General features: G+C 29.0%; 1 protein-coding gene and 1 long non-coding RNA gene across 4 annotated transcripts in view; one reads left to right on the plus strand and one right to left on the minus strand.

Annotated features, from left to right (window-relative positions):
• The window catches only part of LOC111050926 (endoplasmic reticulum junction formation protein lunapark), a 76869-nt gene that overhangs the window by 7696 nt on the left and 50720 nt on the right, over positions 1 to 18453 (plus strand). For all 3 annotated transcript variants that reach the window (XR_005572991.1, XM_022337310.2, XM_039441509.1), the window contains exon 2: positions 3863 to 3904. Coding sequence is in view for 2 of the 3 variants with exons in the window: in XM_022337310.2 (XP_022193002.1) it covers positions 3863 to 3904 (42 nt within the window). In the remaining variant the exon portion in view is untranslated. The remainder of the gene's footprint in view (positions 1 to 3862; positions 3905 to 18453) is intronic.
• Positions 4919 to 13376, minus strand: LOC120354404. The gene is made up of 3 exons (XR_005572992.1): positions 13223 to 13376; positions 11236 to 11237; positions 4919 to 4964 (listed from the first exon to the last, which is right to left on the minus strand). It is a non-coding gene; the product is annotated as an uncharacterized LOC120354404 (long non-coding RNA).

The raw sequence follows: 18453 nt of genomic DNA on the forward strand, positions 1-18453 counted from the left end.
TTGTATTTTTCCTGCTATCAGAGAATAGGAAATAGGCATTTAAGGAGATGAGAGTGTAGAAGATTATAAGATTATGCTGGGGATTACTATAGAGATGACATTTTCTAACGCTATTATTTCAACATTCAAAACTCAACTAACCTAAAACTCAATTCATAGATAGAGAACAGAGCAGACGACCAAACAGCTGATGAAAAATCTTTAAAATACGTGAGCATTCGCTCCAGAGTTCAGAAGTATAAGGTAACAGTATAAGTTGAAGCTTATTCATATAAAAATGAGCAAATGCTTATGCTTCTACCAAATACTCATGAGCAAAACCTTATGCTCCATGCTCATGCTCATGAGCATATGCTCAGTTTCTATTCATGCGAGCCATTGTCTGCCTTGTTTTGAGTACCTTTTGGTCTGTCATGGATTTGAGTTCAGTAGGCAGTAAGAATAGTAGAAGGTTCCCGCATAACCTGGTTACTTGCTGGACTCCTCGGCTCTTCAGCCCGGTGGGTGTACACACAAGTATACTGTATTTTCCAATATCTTTCCAGTACAACAATTCAATTCAATAATTCTTTATTGTCATATACAGTGCAGAAGAATATATATACATAGATGCTTTTAGGCTATACGAATAAATATCAATTTACAAAAATGCATTGCATTATCGACCTAGAATATTATTGCCAAGCCCTACAAAGTTTGCAAGTTTTGCAAAAATTTGCAAAACTTGCAATTCTGTTATTCAAAATTGCGAGCCATCGGTCGACGACTACATCGCAAACATGCCCACTATACTGTATATTATTTAATAACAAACAACCACGACACAGCCACCAATCGACGGCCCAAAAAAATATAACTTACAAAATACATTATCGATTTGCACGGACACAAATTCCAGTTTGTGGTGAAAGTTTAATAAAAAGCCAATAAATCACTAACACAAAAACAATTTAATACATGTTTATAATCACAGTAAAAAATGATTGATTTAGTCTTTACTGTTTTATTGATGAAATACAAATTAAATATACATTAAATTTAGCCTTTACACGTTCATGGTCTAAAATTTCTTGACAGATTGTACAGGATATAAGAACATTAGTTGAAAGATTACTAAGAAACAAGAAAATAATCACTTGGCAAATCCTTTTGTTAGGGAAGACCTTGGGTATAGTGGAAGTTTATTGATTCATTGTTCATTGATTTATTCAGGTCCCAGTACAGTTATTAAATTCTAGTAACAAAAAATTGAAATAAATCAAGCGGTGCTTTGCGCTGCTCAATGTTAGTCGACTGACCAATGCATTAAAATTTTCATTGGCTGGACAGCTCAGTTGCATTTCATAAATCTACCTTGTGAAATATGGAGTAATGTTGTGGGGAAATAGGAATCATGAAAAAATATTTCTCTTACAGGAAAATGTCATTCGAATAATAGCAAACCTACAGCATAGAGATACATGCAACGGAAGTATCGTCAGACTCAGATTATAAAAGTGTTTATATTGTGAATTTATAATTCAATACAAGTAAAAAATAAATATATAGTACCCTTTTTATATCATAAAACATCATACTTTAGTCCTGGATATTTGTAATTCGCAATGGCTAATAACCTTATTCAACAAATGAAGTATGCTGCTTTTTCACATAAAAAGGGTACTATATTTTATTTTATCACTAAAAATTAGCCCTGGATACTGCAAGTTATAATCAAGTGAAAAATAATTTCAACAGTCTTGTCCAGAATAACAACAGCCTCAATTAGAATACTAGAATTACAAAAACAGTGTTAGAAAAACACTCTTTCAACAGTTTTTGTGCTGGTTATTTCAGTTTTGTAATGGATTTAGAAATTTTATTGTAGCAAAAATAATAATTTAGTAGTTCTAACTTATAAGATAAAATGACAAATGCTCTCTGTTCAAGCTACAAATATTATGTAAAAAAACTTATAAAGATGCCTATTGCAATATTATAACTGCAAAATAGTAAATGAAATTCGTATTGCTTGCTATTCTTATTCGTCTTATTGAGTTTGTACTGTATTACAATTCTTTGAATTTGGCATTTATGTTACACAAGAATTCAGGCCAGACGTGTGTTTCAAGTGATCAAGAAATAGAACTTGGCTGAGCTTTTTGGGCTTGAATCCATTCTCATAGCATCTATTTTGAAACTGAACAAATATTCACAGTTATTACCATCGTATTAACTTTTACGGAAGCCGAAAAATATATTTTTGAAGATATAGCTTCAAAATGAATTATTAATTATGAGAAACTTGCTACTGAGAAGTAATATGTGGTGAGAAATTATTAAAAGCGCCTGAATTAATCCAATTTGAGATTAATAACTTTTTGTAATATTAGACTTGATATAACTTAACAACAACAAATTATTCAATTCATATTTTGGAAAGTTCATAGCACTTTGATTTAACAACTATCAATAGTGCAGCCATTTTGTGCGAAACAGACATCTATACAAAATTGGCAGTCATAAGATGCAGAGTCAAACTTAGTTATAGATAAGATGAAATACAAATCAGATGAATTGAAAGATCAGAACAGGTTTCAACCCTAGAATAAATAGTAAATAATCAACTGACTGAAATAACTAATTTTTCAAGACTGAAACAAATAACTACCTTTACATAACTGTACTGGATTACGTTCATTTAAACCTTCTAGTAGTACAATTCAATTCAAATTTATTTCCAGAATACATGATGAAATATTATGAATATCTCAAAACCAAAATCAGGTTTATTTCAAAATCTTGCCAATTATTTTCGTAATACATTCATATAAATAATCAAAGGAAATCACAGCTAGTTCACAAGTTTCAACTTACACTATTAGAACGACAAAATGAATATAATCTTCCAGTATTTTGAAACTTTGCAAACTCTACTTCATACTCGACTGTCACATATGTCACATATGCTTGAGAAAATCACGATTGATCTACTATTATAGTCATGAGTTATTCTGTGACTATAAATATGAATTTCAATAGATTAATTTTTTTCACATAATAGGGTCTTTCAGTGAAACGGGAATTGGAGAAAATATGAAGTAATAAACATTTTCGTAAATATGAAGTAAAAAGGTTGCCATTTACTGTACAAAAGGTGATTCTTTTTTCTTTATATAACATCTGTTAAAAATTTCATACATTGGAATCTATACAATTCTCAACTTTCCCATTAAATTTAGCAGCATATTCCACCAAACTCATCCCGGACTCTTTGTTTCTGGGCTGAAAACTAGAATAAGATTGCAGGTTGTCAAATTTTTGGATATTTTTTGTAGATATGTTTTCATTGGTTGGTACCTACATTGGAGTAATTTTTCTCTTCTACTTGCAACAAAATGCGCTAAACAACACCTCCATGCTGTCCACTCCATTTATTTTATCCATGAAAGTGCATTATTTATTTCTATTAGCTTGTATTCATAATGTATTTCTCACATTATACGTCTATATATTTGAAAGAACTTGTTTTTTTCAAAATAAATTACTAAATCAAACCCACTTCATATGTTTGACAAGATCTCCAGTCTCTAAAAATAATGCAATAATTTGAAACTATGAGAAAAAAAGTTAATCAATGAGAGTGGATGAATCTCTTACTAGATTAAAAAAATGAATTGGCACGAAACCAGTCTACTAGAAATATTACTTTTCATTATAATTTGACCGTTAAAATAAGTAAATAAGCAGCTTATTGTACACTCTAGGAGCTACAGCTGAATCTAATTTGATCTCAATCTCGTAAAGCGTTGACTGAAATTAATCCTATTTTTCAACTAACAATTTATGCATCCAATAATGTCTCTGTTTGAATTCATTTCAGAGAAAGAAAACTTGTATGGAAGAATTGGAACTGATCGAAGAAGTAAGTTATTGTTTTTTAATACAGGTAGTTTGTTTATTATATTAGCTCAATTCGTTATATAAGATTACTGGAGGTAGTTGATGGTTTTGTCAGTTTGAAGTATTAAATAATCTTCATTTTAAAATGTAAGTATATTGTTCGGTCTAAACGTATAGACAAGTCATTACATATACCGTCTGTGGAGCTTTGTGTCAGCTTTGATTTTTGTCTGTTTAGTGGTGTTCTGATTTTGGCAGTGACTGCAGACCAGGGTAAAATCGCATGTATTAATGGAACTGTTCCTACGCATTCAGCTCTACATCAACACACGCTGTTAAAACTAGTCACATCTGTTAAAGCGAATTGCATCTTTCGGAAACGTCCTAAATCAGATGATTTTTTGCAGTTGGCAGTCACTGCCAAGATTCGATGTCATCTTCTGTTAGCTAATTTAGAGAAACTTTATAAGAGTTATATTCATTCTAGTTATAAGGTACAAACTTTTAATCGCTGAATCGGCACATATGCTTATCTCAATAAGGTTCAGACATTACCTTACATGAAATTTTAATTTAATTTATTAAAAGCACACAAAACAAGACAAAAAAATAACAAGAATTACAAAACAAATAAAATACAATAAAATGTTACAAATATAAAAAACCATGGGCTTTGTGGTTGGGTGTGTTGGAGAAGAGAAAATAAAAGAGAGGAAGATACCTAGCCAACTATGGTTTCCCATGTAATAGGCAGGCAAAGAAGAGAAGAGAGAAGTGATGAGGAAAAAAGGGAAGGGAGGAATGGGGGAAGGAAGAAAACAGAGGAATAGGTACGTAAAATAAAGGTAAGCGAGTCCACTGAAAAATGAAAAAACTAATGAAAAAACAATGCTGGAGCAGAAATCTCGAGTCATACATCTAAATGGAAGAAGAAATTACTGTATGTTCAGTTTTTATATCCAATTTAATTTTTCCGCTGATCTTATTGTCCATGAGAAAGCGATTTGGAATGAGGTTTATTATTTTAGTACCTATGTAAATTAACTGCCTCCTTATACATTCAATATTAGTGTTATAGGTTACTAATTAATAATACGCACAAAAAAAAACTAACAAAACCTACTCTAGAACATGGTACGCCATAGTGGAGTAGGTCAATTTCCACACAGAAAAAACTAAACAAGTAGAGGACACATTATAAGAATTCTTTGTAACTAAATATTGTATGTAATATTGTAATTTATCTAATATTTTGTGTAATTGATGTTGTAGTTTTAGTTTTTTTAGGAAATAAACATTTATTTATTTTATTTATATTTGTTAGGAGTGGCCCTTAGATTATAATAATTAAGTGTAGAGTTTAATGTGAGAGGAAAATCGGATCTATATTTTATTAAGTACTCAACTACGGTTTTTATGTATAATTGAAGTATAGTCATGACCTCAAAATCACCAAAAACATATCCGTTGGATAGAACCTGGGTTTGCTTAATATAGTTTTAATTATAAGTCTTTGTGGTACAAATAATTCAGCAATATGACAGTTGAAACAGCCTCCCCAAACAACTATGCCATACTGCAGAATTGACTTGACTAGAGCATCATACATCATTTTCAGGTGGTTTTTATTAAGAATTCTGTCAACTTGGTGAATTTTAAAAGATAAATATATAATTTATGATTCCCAAGTACTTAGTATTATTGACTTTTTTAATGGTGGGACAATCACAATTACCCAAGTTTAAATTGCACTGAGAATGGAGTCTCAAATCTTGATTCTCGTTAGGCTGCCCTACTCTATTTGTAGAGAAAGTTATGTAATCAGTTTTTTCAATATTTAAACTTAAGGTATTCTTATCTAACCACTTCTTAATTGAAAGCATATTATTTTCAGCTATGGTATGAACTTCATTCCATGAATTACCGTGAAAAATAGCTGCAGTATCATCTGCAAAGGATATCACAGTTGAGTTTAGAAGTCTTAAATTTAAAAAGTCATTTATATAGAGTATGAAAAGGATGGGAGAAAGTATAATACCTTGAGGAAGACCATAAGAAGTTAAGTTAGTTACACTAGATTGATCATTTATGGTTAGGGACTGGGTTCTATTACTCAGATAGCTTTTGAACAATTTCTCTGAAACCATAGGACTCCAGTTTATTAAACAAAGTATTATGAGGTATTGTATCAAAAGCTTTGCGTATAGTTTTCTATTACCGCAATAGTTTTCTTATTGGAGTTTATTTTATCAGATAAAGTATTGATTAATTTTATTAGAGCGTCAGATGTACTTTTACCATTTTGGAAACCGAATTGGTTCTTGTTGATTATTTTGTTAAGATTTAAGAAGGAAACAACTCTTGACTTTATTAGTTTCTCCATTATTTTAGCAAGGTTGCTGATAAGACTAATTGGTCTATAATTACAGGGATTAGTTGGGTCACCTTGTTTGAATAGAGGTTTTATTTTGGCTGATTTGAGGTGCTCGGGAAAATATCCCTCCTCAGAGCATCTATTAAAAATGAAAGCGAGAGGTTGCGATATAAAATTGGCTATTTTATCCAGCGCAATATTACCTTGACCATCAATACCAGGACTGCAGTTGTTCTTTAGATTTTTAATACTTGCCTCAACTTCAACTGGGCACGTTGGTCTCAAAAAAACGTATTATTGATCTGTATTGCAGGAAATCGATCACCAGTATTATCAGGGATATTGATAATTTGAGCTTGTAATTTACCCACATTTGTGAAATAATTGTTGAGGGATTGAAGTTCAGTACTCTTGTCCTTTATACTGTCCTCACCTATAACTTCGTTTATGCACTTCCACAACTTCATGCTGTTGTTATTAAAATTTTAAATTTTCCCTTTCCCATTTTTCCTTTTTTTCCTTCTTGCATTGATTGATGAGACTGGTCAAGCGATCGACAAACTTATCCATAATAGTGTCAATGCTTCCATTCACGGTATAGATTTCTTCTCAATCTTGATTCCTTATGCGTTCCAATAGTGCATGATAGTTGGTTCTAGTTAATGTGTTAATCAATACGTTTCTATTTTCCTTATTGATAGGATACGCGTAGTGGTCAGTTATAGTTGTCCTAAATATAGCTCCTTTCATGGACATATAGAATGGTTGCTTTAATTTTTATAAAAAATGTGGTCAATGCAAGAATTTTTTGTGGTAGTTACTCTGGTATCGCCAGTTATGTAAGAATTATAGCCATTACTATTGAAAATATGCAAATAATCTTGAACAGGAACACTAGTTGAATGTGTATTTATATTCATGTCTCCCGCCACACATACATTTATTCCATTAGGAATTTTACTGATTTCATTACTCAGACTATTAAGAAAATTATCAATATTTTGATTACTTTGTGATCTATAGACCCCAATCACCTTCACAATAAAATCATCAATTCTTAAGTCAACACTAACTATGTACAACTACACTATGTACTGATTATACAATCTTTCATGTACATGCATAATCCATCACATTTATTCTGTTTAGTGTACTTATTTATTGCCGTATATCCAGGAATGTTGAAAATGAACGGCATATCTGCAGTCAACCAGGTCTCCGTTAATATTATAATGTGAATATCAGTTTTCAATTCATTGAGGCAGCAAATAAACTGATCGAAATTAGCATTCAAACTACGTATATTCATAGACATAATATTGAAACACTCAGCATCTTTATTTCTGTCCTCGTGAAAGTGATAGTTCAAATAATCGTCGATTACAGCTGTTTCATTTTCTGTTTCTAAAATATTCAGAACTTCTTCAGTGTAACTCATAACTTATATCATCAGGTCCACTTCTCTTTTCCTTGTTCCATTTAACAAGCCCCTCACTATCTATGAATTTAAGTTTTTCAATTAGTTTGTCCACAGCATCATCTACTAGACTGGTTGTTAAATACCTGGAAGTTTCAGTGTGTCTAGACAAAGCAACGATCGCATGGGGCATGCTGTTATAGATTTCATTCTCCTTGTACTTAATAACATTTTTATGAGTTAGCCCTTGTGCTTCATGGATTGTGTGAAGTGCAACATCATCTCTCCACTTTATAGTATAACCCACCATAAGTTTTTCCTCTTGGGTGAATGTTAATATCAAAATGTCGGGTTGTATCAGATGGTATTCCCCATTTCTGTAAGTAGGCAGAATTGAGATAGCTTTTTCATTAAGCATCTTAATATTTTCATAGACAGTGGAAAGGACAAAACAAACATCGATAGGACAAATTACGAGTTACCATTGTTTTGTAAAAGGTTCGCAGAATTCTGAAATCTTATGCCATCTTGTGGCATAATTACTTCTCTCAATATAGGGTATTTGGTTTGCGTCACCAACTACAATTATTTCTGAGGCCTTACTCAAGCTAGCAATAAAACCGATGTAACCCGCATGCATAAGTAGACCTTCATCAATAGAAACTCTATCGTATATTTTATTCTGATTATGATTTATTATATACGAGCCAACTGTCCTGTAATCAAGCTGAAGACGATTACAATGTTTTCGACCTTTCAATGACAGTTTGACGGATTGCTTTAATACCTGCCCGTGTTTGAGTGAGTACTAGATCCTTGCCAGGCTCATGATGCCACACTATCAAGTAAGATTTTACTTAAGCCGGGAACACCGTCATACCATTTTATTTTAGGAAGTTTACACTCATGAAGAGTTATTCTATTTATAGTTTTTATTAATTAGCTATTCAGCATAAGTGTAGTATTACGTGTGACTAAAACATAACGTTCTTTAGTAGATAATTTTAAAGTATCCTCTTGAAATTCTACGTAACTTCCACCCTGCTCCAAGCAATATCCCATTCGGTATTTAGAGTTTGTTTTGAATAGGAATCTTTTCAAATTATTATCATAGATGTTCATATTGTTATTCAGGACGCTTGTTAGATCATCACCTGATATTGATATGTTTCTATGCGTGATCCTAAGAAGAATATTTTTATATATTTTAGCATTTTCGTTATCAGTGTTATGAAGTAGGGTCCGTAATTCAATCATAGAGTTTATGAATGCTTCACGTTTATTATTACCTTCAAAGAATCCGTTTGGTTATACGGTACGGTGATAGTTTCTATGCTAATTGAAAATTTAGGCCTACTTTATAGCATCTAAAATGAAGAAACATAGTTGAAGAACAAATTAATCCTTATTCAAAAAAGAATAAATACAAATGATTAATAATTCTGTGTTATCATCATGAGATGACATAATTTATTTTAGGTACCTACTTTTATTTTGAAAAATATGATATTGCTATCAGCTGAATTGTGATTAATTTTTGAAACCTTTCCGTTTCAAATAAGTAATCATTCAATTTACAATATTATAATAATTATTTAGCATATTTTACTGTTTGCTTATCATATGGTCATAATTATAATACAATTAATATAAATGTTTCTTCATAGATTTCTTTGCATCATTTCTGAAACTCCCACACTTACATGATTTGAAATGTAATCAGAATGCCTAGTAGGTATATTGCTATCATTACATATTCAATTATCCTGTGTTATTGAATCATCATGAGTCCACATAATTCATTCTATTTACCTACTTTTATTGTAAAAAATATGAGATTGTTATCAGCTGAGTTGTAATTAATTTTTGAAACCTTTCAATTTCAAATTGTTCATTTTACTCTGGTAATTATGTAGCATATTTTACTGTTTGCTTATCATAGTCATATAATATAATAAAATGTTTCTTCGTTATTTGCTTCATTTCTGAAACTCCCACTCTTACATGATTTGAAATTACACCAATGCACACCTACATAATTCTACATTCATAGCCTGCTGTAAGTAGGCCTATATTATTAAATTGAGATATTTCATTAAACAATAAATCATAAATCTTTCTTTTAACAATAACAATAAATCGTATAATCCAAAAAACAATAGTATATCCTATCAAAATAAACATAAGACTGTGTTTAATAGTTTCAATTAAACACAGCCCTCCTTTGGACTGTACGAACAAAATTCGGGATTGGAATAATAAGGACTATGAGCCTGTTTTTTCATTCCCAATCATTTCATGACAGTTTATATTTGTCCTTGTTAAATAAATAAAAATTAATAAATGATACGCTTCTCAGAAATCTGGCCCAAAGTTATTCCCTTGCTTGTGAAAAGTTGACAATACTAAAACTACTGCAGTCACAAATGAAAAAAAATCTTTTCTTTATTCATATTCAACCTATTTCATTATTTATGCTCTCAAAAAGTTAACAATGAACTGCTTAATAAAGGAAAAATAACGCTTCCATGGAATAAGACATACAATATAGAAATAGAATAGAAATTGAAACTGTGCAATGCATTTTTCCATAAAAGCCAATGTGTTACAAAATGACGAATCCCACAGCAATGCGGGTTGCCTATCTTTACCAGCTGCCTCACTTTCTTTGTGTTGCTAGTCCATTCCAGTTAGTATAGAGTTCAGTGGTTTTGAGTTTTGATGCGAACAAATGAACACACGAACAAACGAACAAACACAACCCTACTCTCTCTTATTATATAGATGAGGGGCTTGTTAAATGGAACAAGGAAAAGAGAAGTGGACCTGATATAAGTTATGAGTTACACTGAAGAAGTTCTGAATATTTTAGAAACAGAAAATGAAACAGCTGTAATCGACGATTATTTGAACTATCACTTTCACGAGGACAGAAATAAAGATGCTGAGTGTTTCAATATTATGTCTATGAATATACGTAGTTTGAATGCTAATTTCGATCAGTTTATTTGCTGCCTCAATGAATTGAAAACTGATATTCACATTATAATATTAACGGAGACCTGGTTGACTGCAGATATGCCGTTCATTTTCAACATTCCTGGATATACGGCAATAAATAAGTACACTAAACAGAATAAATGTGATGGATTATGCATGTACATGAAAGATTGTATAATCAGTACATAGTGTAGTTGTACATAGTTAGTGTTGACTTAAGAATTGATGATTTTATTGTGAAGGTGATTGGGGTCTATAGATCACAAAGTAATCAAAATATTGATAATTTTCTTAATAGTCTGAGTAATGAAATCAGTAAAATTCCTAATGGAATAAATGTATGTGTGGCGGGAGACATGAATATAAATACACATTCAACTAGTGTTCCTGTTCAAGATTATTTGCATATTTTCAATAGTAATGGCTATAATTCTTACATAACTGGCGATACCAGAGTAACTACCACAACAAATTCTTGCATTGACCACATTTTTTATAAAAATTAAAGCAACCATTCTATATGTCCATGAAAGGAGCTATATTTAGGACAACTATAACTGACCACTACGCGTATCCTATCAATAAGGAAAATAGAAACGTATTGATTAACACATTAACTAGAACCAACTATCATGCACTATTGGAACGCATAAGGAATCAAGATTGAGAAGAAATCTATACCGTGAATGGAAGTATTGACACTATTATGGATAAGTTTGTTGATCGCTTGACCAGTCTCATCAATCAATGCAAGAAGGAAAAAAAGAGATACCTAACAGACTTCGTCCCCTGAAGCCCTGGATATCTGAAGGCATCATAAGATCAATAATCACGCGGGACAAAATGCATTCTACACACAGAAGAGATCCTAATAACAATATCTTAAAGAATGAATATAAGGCTTATCGTAATGGTTTGAATAAGATCATAAATCATGCAAAGGAAGTCTACTATAAAGGGAAAATTGAAAATTTTAATAACAACAGCATGAAGTTGTGGAAGTGCATAAACGAAGTTATAGGTGAGGACAGTATAAAGGACAAGAGTACTGAACTTCAATCCCTCAAAAATTATTTCACAAATGTGGGTAAATTACAAGCTCAAATTATCAATATCCCTGATAATACTGGTGATCGATTTCCTGCAATACAGATCAATAATACGTTTTTTTGAGACCAACGTGCCCAGTTGAAGTTGAGGCAACTATTAAAAATCTAAAGAACAACTGCAGTCCTGGTATTGATAGTCTAGGTAATATTAAGCTGAAGAAAATAGCCAATTTTATCCCTCATTTTCCCGAGCACCTCAAATCAGCCAAAATAAAACCTCTATTCAAACAAGGTGACCCGACTAATCCCTGTAATTATAGATCGATTAGTATTGATTAGTCTTATCAGCAACCTTGCTAAATTAATGGAGAAACTAATAAAGTCAAGAGATGTTTCTTTCTTGAATCTTAACAAAATAATCAACAAGAACCAATTAGGTTTCCAAAATGGTAAAAGTACATCTGACGCTCTAATAACATTCATCAATAATTTATCTGATAAAATAAACTCCAATAAGAAAACTATTGCGGTCTTCCTGGATTTACGCAAAGCTTTTGATACAATACCTCATAATACTTTGTTTAATAAACTGGAGTCCTATAGTTTCAGTGGAGTCTCGCTCAAATTGTTCAAAAGCTATCTGAGTAATAGAACCCAGTCCCTAACCATAAATGATCAATCTAGTGTAACTAACTTAACTTCTTATGGTCTTCCTCAAGGTATTGTACTTTCTCCCATCCTTTTCATACTCTATGTAAATGACGTTTTAAATTTAAGACTTCTAAACTCAACTGTGATATCCTTTGCAGATGATACTGCAGCTATTTTTCACGTTAATTCATGGAATGAAGTTCATACCATAGCTGAAAATAATATGCTTTCAATTAAGAAGTGGTTAGATAAGAATACCTTAAGTTTAAATATTGAAAAAACTAATTACATAACTTTCTCTGCAAATAGAGTAGGGCAGCCTAACGAGAATCAAGATTTGAGACTCCATTCTCAGTGCAATTTAAACTTGGGTAATTGTGATTGTCCCACCATTAAAAAAGTCAATAATACTAAGTACTTGGGAATCATAATTGATGAAAACCTTAAATGGGATGTTCATATTAAATACATATGTAGAAAAATTATATATTTATCTTTTAAATTTTACCAAGTGAACAGAATTCTTGATAAGAACCACCTGAAAATGATGTATGATGCTCTAGTCAAGTCAATTCTGCAGTATGGCATAGTTGTTTGGGGAGGTTGTTTCAACTGTCATATTGCTGAATTATTTGTAGCACAAAAACTGATAATCAAAACTATATTAAGCAAACCCAGGCTCTATCCAACGGATATGGTTTTTAGTGATTTTGAGGTCATGACTATACGTCAATTATACATAAAAACTGTAATTGAGTACTTAATAAAATATAGATCCGATTTTCCTCTCACAATAAACTCTACACTTAATTATTATAATCTATGGGCCACTGCTAACAAATATGTAACAGTAGATAGTATGATGAGAGAGCTAGAGCACTTTTGGAGTGGCTGATATGCTATTTTTCAAATCATTAAAATTAACTCATTTTTACTAATTTTCGATAAAATTCATTACATTCTAAGAGAAAATATCATTTTTTCAATGAATTATTCATAAATAACTCAAAATTTCATAATCAAAAATAAGTCAAAAAAATCACTGTTAAGTATCAGAAAAATTTTTTGGAGTGACTTATTTTTCAACAAAAATTGGAAAATATCATTCAATTTAATTTATTAAATAAATCAAGAAAATTGAATTTTACTTGGAGACCAAAAGTCTCCATTTTATTGAATTATTTTGTTTTTTTTAATAATGCTCTAATAAAATAATGCTCTGATATGCTCTAATAAAATAGCATATCAGAGTGGCTGATATGCTATTTTTCAAATCATTAAAATTAACTCATTTTTACTAATTTTCGATAAAATTCATTACATTCTAAGAGAAAATATCATTTTTCAATGAATTATTCATAAATAACTCAAAATTTCATAATCAAAAATAAGTCAAAAAAATCACTGTTAAGTATCAGAAATTTTTTTTGGAGTGACTTATTTTTCAACAAAAATTGGAAAATATCATTCAATTTCATTTATTAAATAAATCAAGAAAATTGAATTTTACTTGGAGACCAAAAGTCTCCATTTTATTGAATTATTTTGTTTTTTTTAATAAAAAAAACAAAATATGATCATATTTTCCTTTCATCTCCTATCCTTACTTCATGATCTGTACGCATGGCCTTTTACGTGATCACCATGATAATCACACGACGATTTCATCAATGATGAAATTTTTGCATACAGATCATGAAGTAAGGATATAGGAGATGAAAGGAATTTTGGGGGTTATTTTTTTTTAACCCCCATGAGGAACGACTCCTAGGTAGTCTCATAGATTTTTAGTGAAAATACCTACTTAAGATATCCGTTGGGCCCATTGGATAACAGTTCAGTAATTTCATGACATTTACTATGTCCTCAATAATTAATGGGAGACATCTGGAGACATCATTATTAGTCAAGCATTCTAACCACTAGACCACTTGATCATTTTATAAATTTGAATTTAATTCTTAATGTTAAGTTTCAAATAATTTTCATTGATCAAAAAAATTTGGTCCATTCCAGGATTTGAACCCAGAGTCTTATGCATGACAAGCAGACATGCTATCCACTACACCACAGAGACTCATAGTAACAATGCTATTTGATTCTTGATCTTAGCTTACTTTATTATGAATTAATTAAGATTTATGAATAAGGTTGATCTATTATTTTATTAAATAATAAATTGAATTATTAAAATATTTTAATAATATAATTCTTTCATTAATTAAGATTCATGAATAAATTATTATTATTATTAATTAATTAAGATTCATGAATAAGGTTGATCTTATTAAATCTAATTTAAATAAATCTAATTTATTTAACTTAAAAATAGGATCTAATTCATGAACTCAATTAATCTAATAATATTCTTAAGATTTATCATTTTTAAAGAATATTTATCAAGAAATTATAACAGAATAATTTTTTCAAATACCTTAAATTTTTTTCTTATAAATAGTAACTGAAAATCATGAGTGATCAAAATAAAATCTATTGTAAAATTTGTGATGTTAATTTTATAATTAATTCTAATTTTAATAGACATTTAAAATCTAAAAAGCATCAAGTTAATTCATCTATAAAATATAAAAAAGTCTTAGAATTAAAGAAATGGGCTGAAATGAATCATATTCATGATTATGATAGATTAAATGAAAAAGCATTATTAAAAATTAAAGAGGATTTTAAAATCAATGAAGATAATTATCAAATATTAAATTTTGAAAAACTTAAAGATATTGGAAAGAAATATGATGTTAATAATTTAAATAATTTAAGTAGAGAACAACTAATTAATAGATTGGAAAAAATTAAAAAAAATCCAAAAATTTTAAGGTTAAGAAATATAAATTATATTAAAAAATTAGCTGAAGAAAATAATATTAAAACAAATAATAAATCAAAGAAATATTTAATAAAAGAATTAGCTAAAAATATAAATGAATCATCAAATAATTATATAGTGGATATTAAAAATATAAATTCTAAGAATGATTTATTCAATAAATATATACTTAAAGTTTCTCCTGAAAGTAATAATATTAAAAATTATTTAGAAATTTGTAGAAAAGATTTAACATCAATAATTGAAGAAAAATTTAAAATTCATAAAAGTATGAAAGGTCAATTGAATCTAGGTTGCACTTATGAAAGAAATTCTCCAACAGATAATACAATTCAAAAAACCATAAAATTTTTTCCAGTAATAACAGATCATATTTTAGATATAAATGAATTTATTGATAAACAATCTGAGAAAACTATTTTAAGAGAATCACAACATCAACCTAATGCAGGATCTGGATGGTCATTAGTTAGTTGTGATAAATTAATTTTAAAATTAAATAAAAACAATTCATTAAATGCAGGATCATATATTGATTTACCAGAAAAAATAAAAAATAAAAAATAAAAAATAAAAAAGCATGTATTAATTTTAAAAATAAAGATAATTATTGTTTTATTTCAATTAGATGTGCAATAGATATTTTCAATAAAAATAAATCAGAAGATCCACATAGAACTAAACTATATGAAAAAAATATATATGATGATATTTTTAGTGAATTAGAATTTCCATTATCATTAAAAGATATTAAACTATTTGAAAAAAGGACTTTTAAAAAATATAATGATTATCCTACAATTTCAATCAATATTTATACACTTGATACTGATAATGAAAACATAATACCATTACAAATTTCTGAAATTCATGATTCTGAATTAGAAGTTAATTTATTCTATTTTAAAAAAGATAACAATTCTCATTATTGTCTAATAACTGATATGAGTAGATTAGTAAGTAAACAAATATCAAACCATAATGGTAATATTTTTGTTTGTAGAAGATGTCTATCACATTTTCATTCAGAATATAAATTGGATGAACATTTAGAAATTTGTAAAAATCATGAAGCGGTTAAACCTATTATGCCACAAGAAGGATCAACAGTTTATTTTAAAAATTATAATAAAAAAATTGAACATCCATTTGTAATTTATTTAGATTTTGAAAGTATATTTCAAAAAATTGATCATTGTAAAAATAATCCCAATAATTCTTCTACAACTAAAATTCAAAAACATATTCCATATTGTTTTACAATTTATTTAGTTAATAGAGCAGAAAATATATTTTATAAACCAATTTGTTATAGAGCTAAAAATGAAGATGAATTAGAAAAAATTCCAGAATATTTATTTGAAAATTTAGAAAAAATTGCTAAAAAAATAGCATACAAATATAATTCTGAAAATCAAATTCCAATGGAATTAACTAAATATGAAGAAATAGAATTTCAAAAAACTAAAATTTGTCATATTTGTGAAAAACCTTTTAATGATAATATAAATTATGAAAAAGTAAGAAACCACTGTCATTTAAGTGGAAAATATATAGGTGCAGCTCATTCAATTTGTAATTTGAATGTTAAACTTCCACAAACTATACCTATTTATTGTCATAATATGAGTGGATATGATACTCATTTATATATAAGAGAGTTATCTAAAAAATATAAAAAGGTAGATCTTATAGCTAATACTGATGAAAAATATATTAATTATTCTATTAATTCAGGATATTGTTATGAATTTGGTGAAGATAATAAACCAAGAAAAAATATAAAATTTTCATTTGTTGATACATTCAGATTTATGGCTTCATCAATTGAAAAATTAGCAAAATCACTAAAAAAAGAAGATTGTAAGCATATAAATAATTTTATAAAAAATGGAAAAGTTTTAAATGAGATTATTAAAAAAGAAGATAATGATGAAGATCAAATTTTTAATATTTTAAGTGGTAAAGGAATATTTCCATATGAGTTTATTGATGATTTTGAAAAATTAGAATATAATAAAATTTTAGAACAAGATAAGTTTTATAGTTGTTTAAATCATGAAGGTATAAATACAAAAGATTATTTACATTATAAAATGGTATGGAATAAATTAAAAAATAAAAATTTAGGAAATTATTCTGATTTATATAATATACAAGATGTATTATTATTAGCTGATATATTTGAAAATTTTAGAGATTGTTGTGTAAATAATTATAAATTAGATCCTGCTCATTATCTAACAGCTCCATCATTAGCATGGGATGCAATGTTAAAACTTACAAAAATAGAACTAGATTTAATACATGATTATAACATGTATTTAATGATTGAAAAAGGAATTAGAGGTGGTATTTCACAATGTATAACTAGATATTCTAAAGCAAATAATAAATATATAAAAAATTATAATCCAAATAAAAAACAAAATTATTTATTTTATATCGATGCGAACAATTTATATGGTTGGGCCTTATCACAAAAATTACCATATAAAGATTTACAATTTATAAATTCAGATATAAAAAAATAAAAGGTGAACTAATATCTACCCTGAGAAAATTCTATTTTCTACGCTATATGTGCCCAATTAACGTCTTAAGAATGCTGTATTTTTCTCTGGTGGAGTCCAGACTTCAATACGGGCTGGTATGCTGGGGAGGTACCTATATAACTACAGTGAAACCGTTAATAATATCACAGAAAAAGCTTTCAAGAGTGATAATGCATAAAGGGAGAAGATTTCCATCTTGAACACTATTCTTGACTTTGAAAATTATGCCATTGAGACATTTATATGTTTTTAGAGTTCTCCGAATATTTTATATGAGAAGTAGTAATATTGGTGTGGAAGCGAATATCTATAGCCAATCCCTGAGAACAACGAACCGATTTAAAGTACCAAGACCTTACAAGGAGTCCTTCCGTAGATCTTTTCCATATTTGGCACCAAAACTGTTCAATTTGTTACCACCTTATTGTCTTTTATCCCACTCATTATACATATTGCAGAGAAAAGTGAAAGAGTGGCTTCAATCATTGAATAGTGTAGAGGTTATGCTTTGTTAGAAAAATATTATTATGATTATTATTTTACTATTTTTGTAAATGTATAAAGAATAATTCCTTCTTGTTTTATCGAGGTATATATTGCCTATGTATATCATTTGAAAAACTCTTGCAATATCTAATGTTAAAGCGAACAAAATAGTGCCCACCAATCGGACCTTTTTT

The sequence above is a fragment of the Nilaparvata lugens genome, chromosome X, assembly GCF_014356525.2.
Source record: "Nilaparvata lugens isolate BPH chromosome X, ASM1435652v1, whole genome shotgun sequence".
Lineage (NCBI taxonomy): Eukaryota > Metazoa > Arthropoda > Insecta > Hemiptera > Delphacidae > Nilaparvata > Nilaparvata lugens.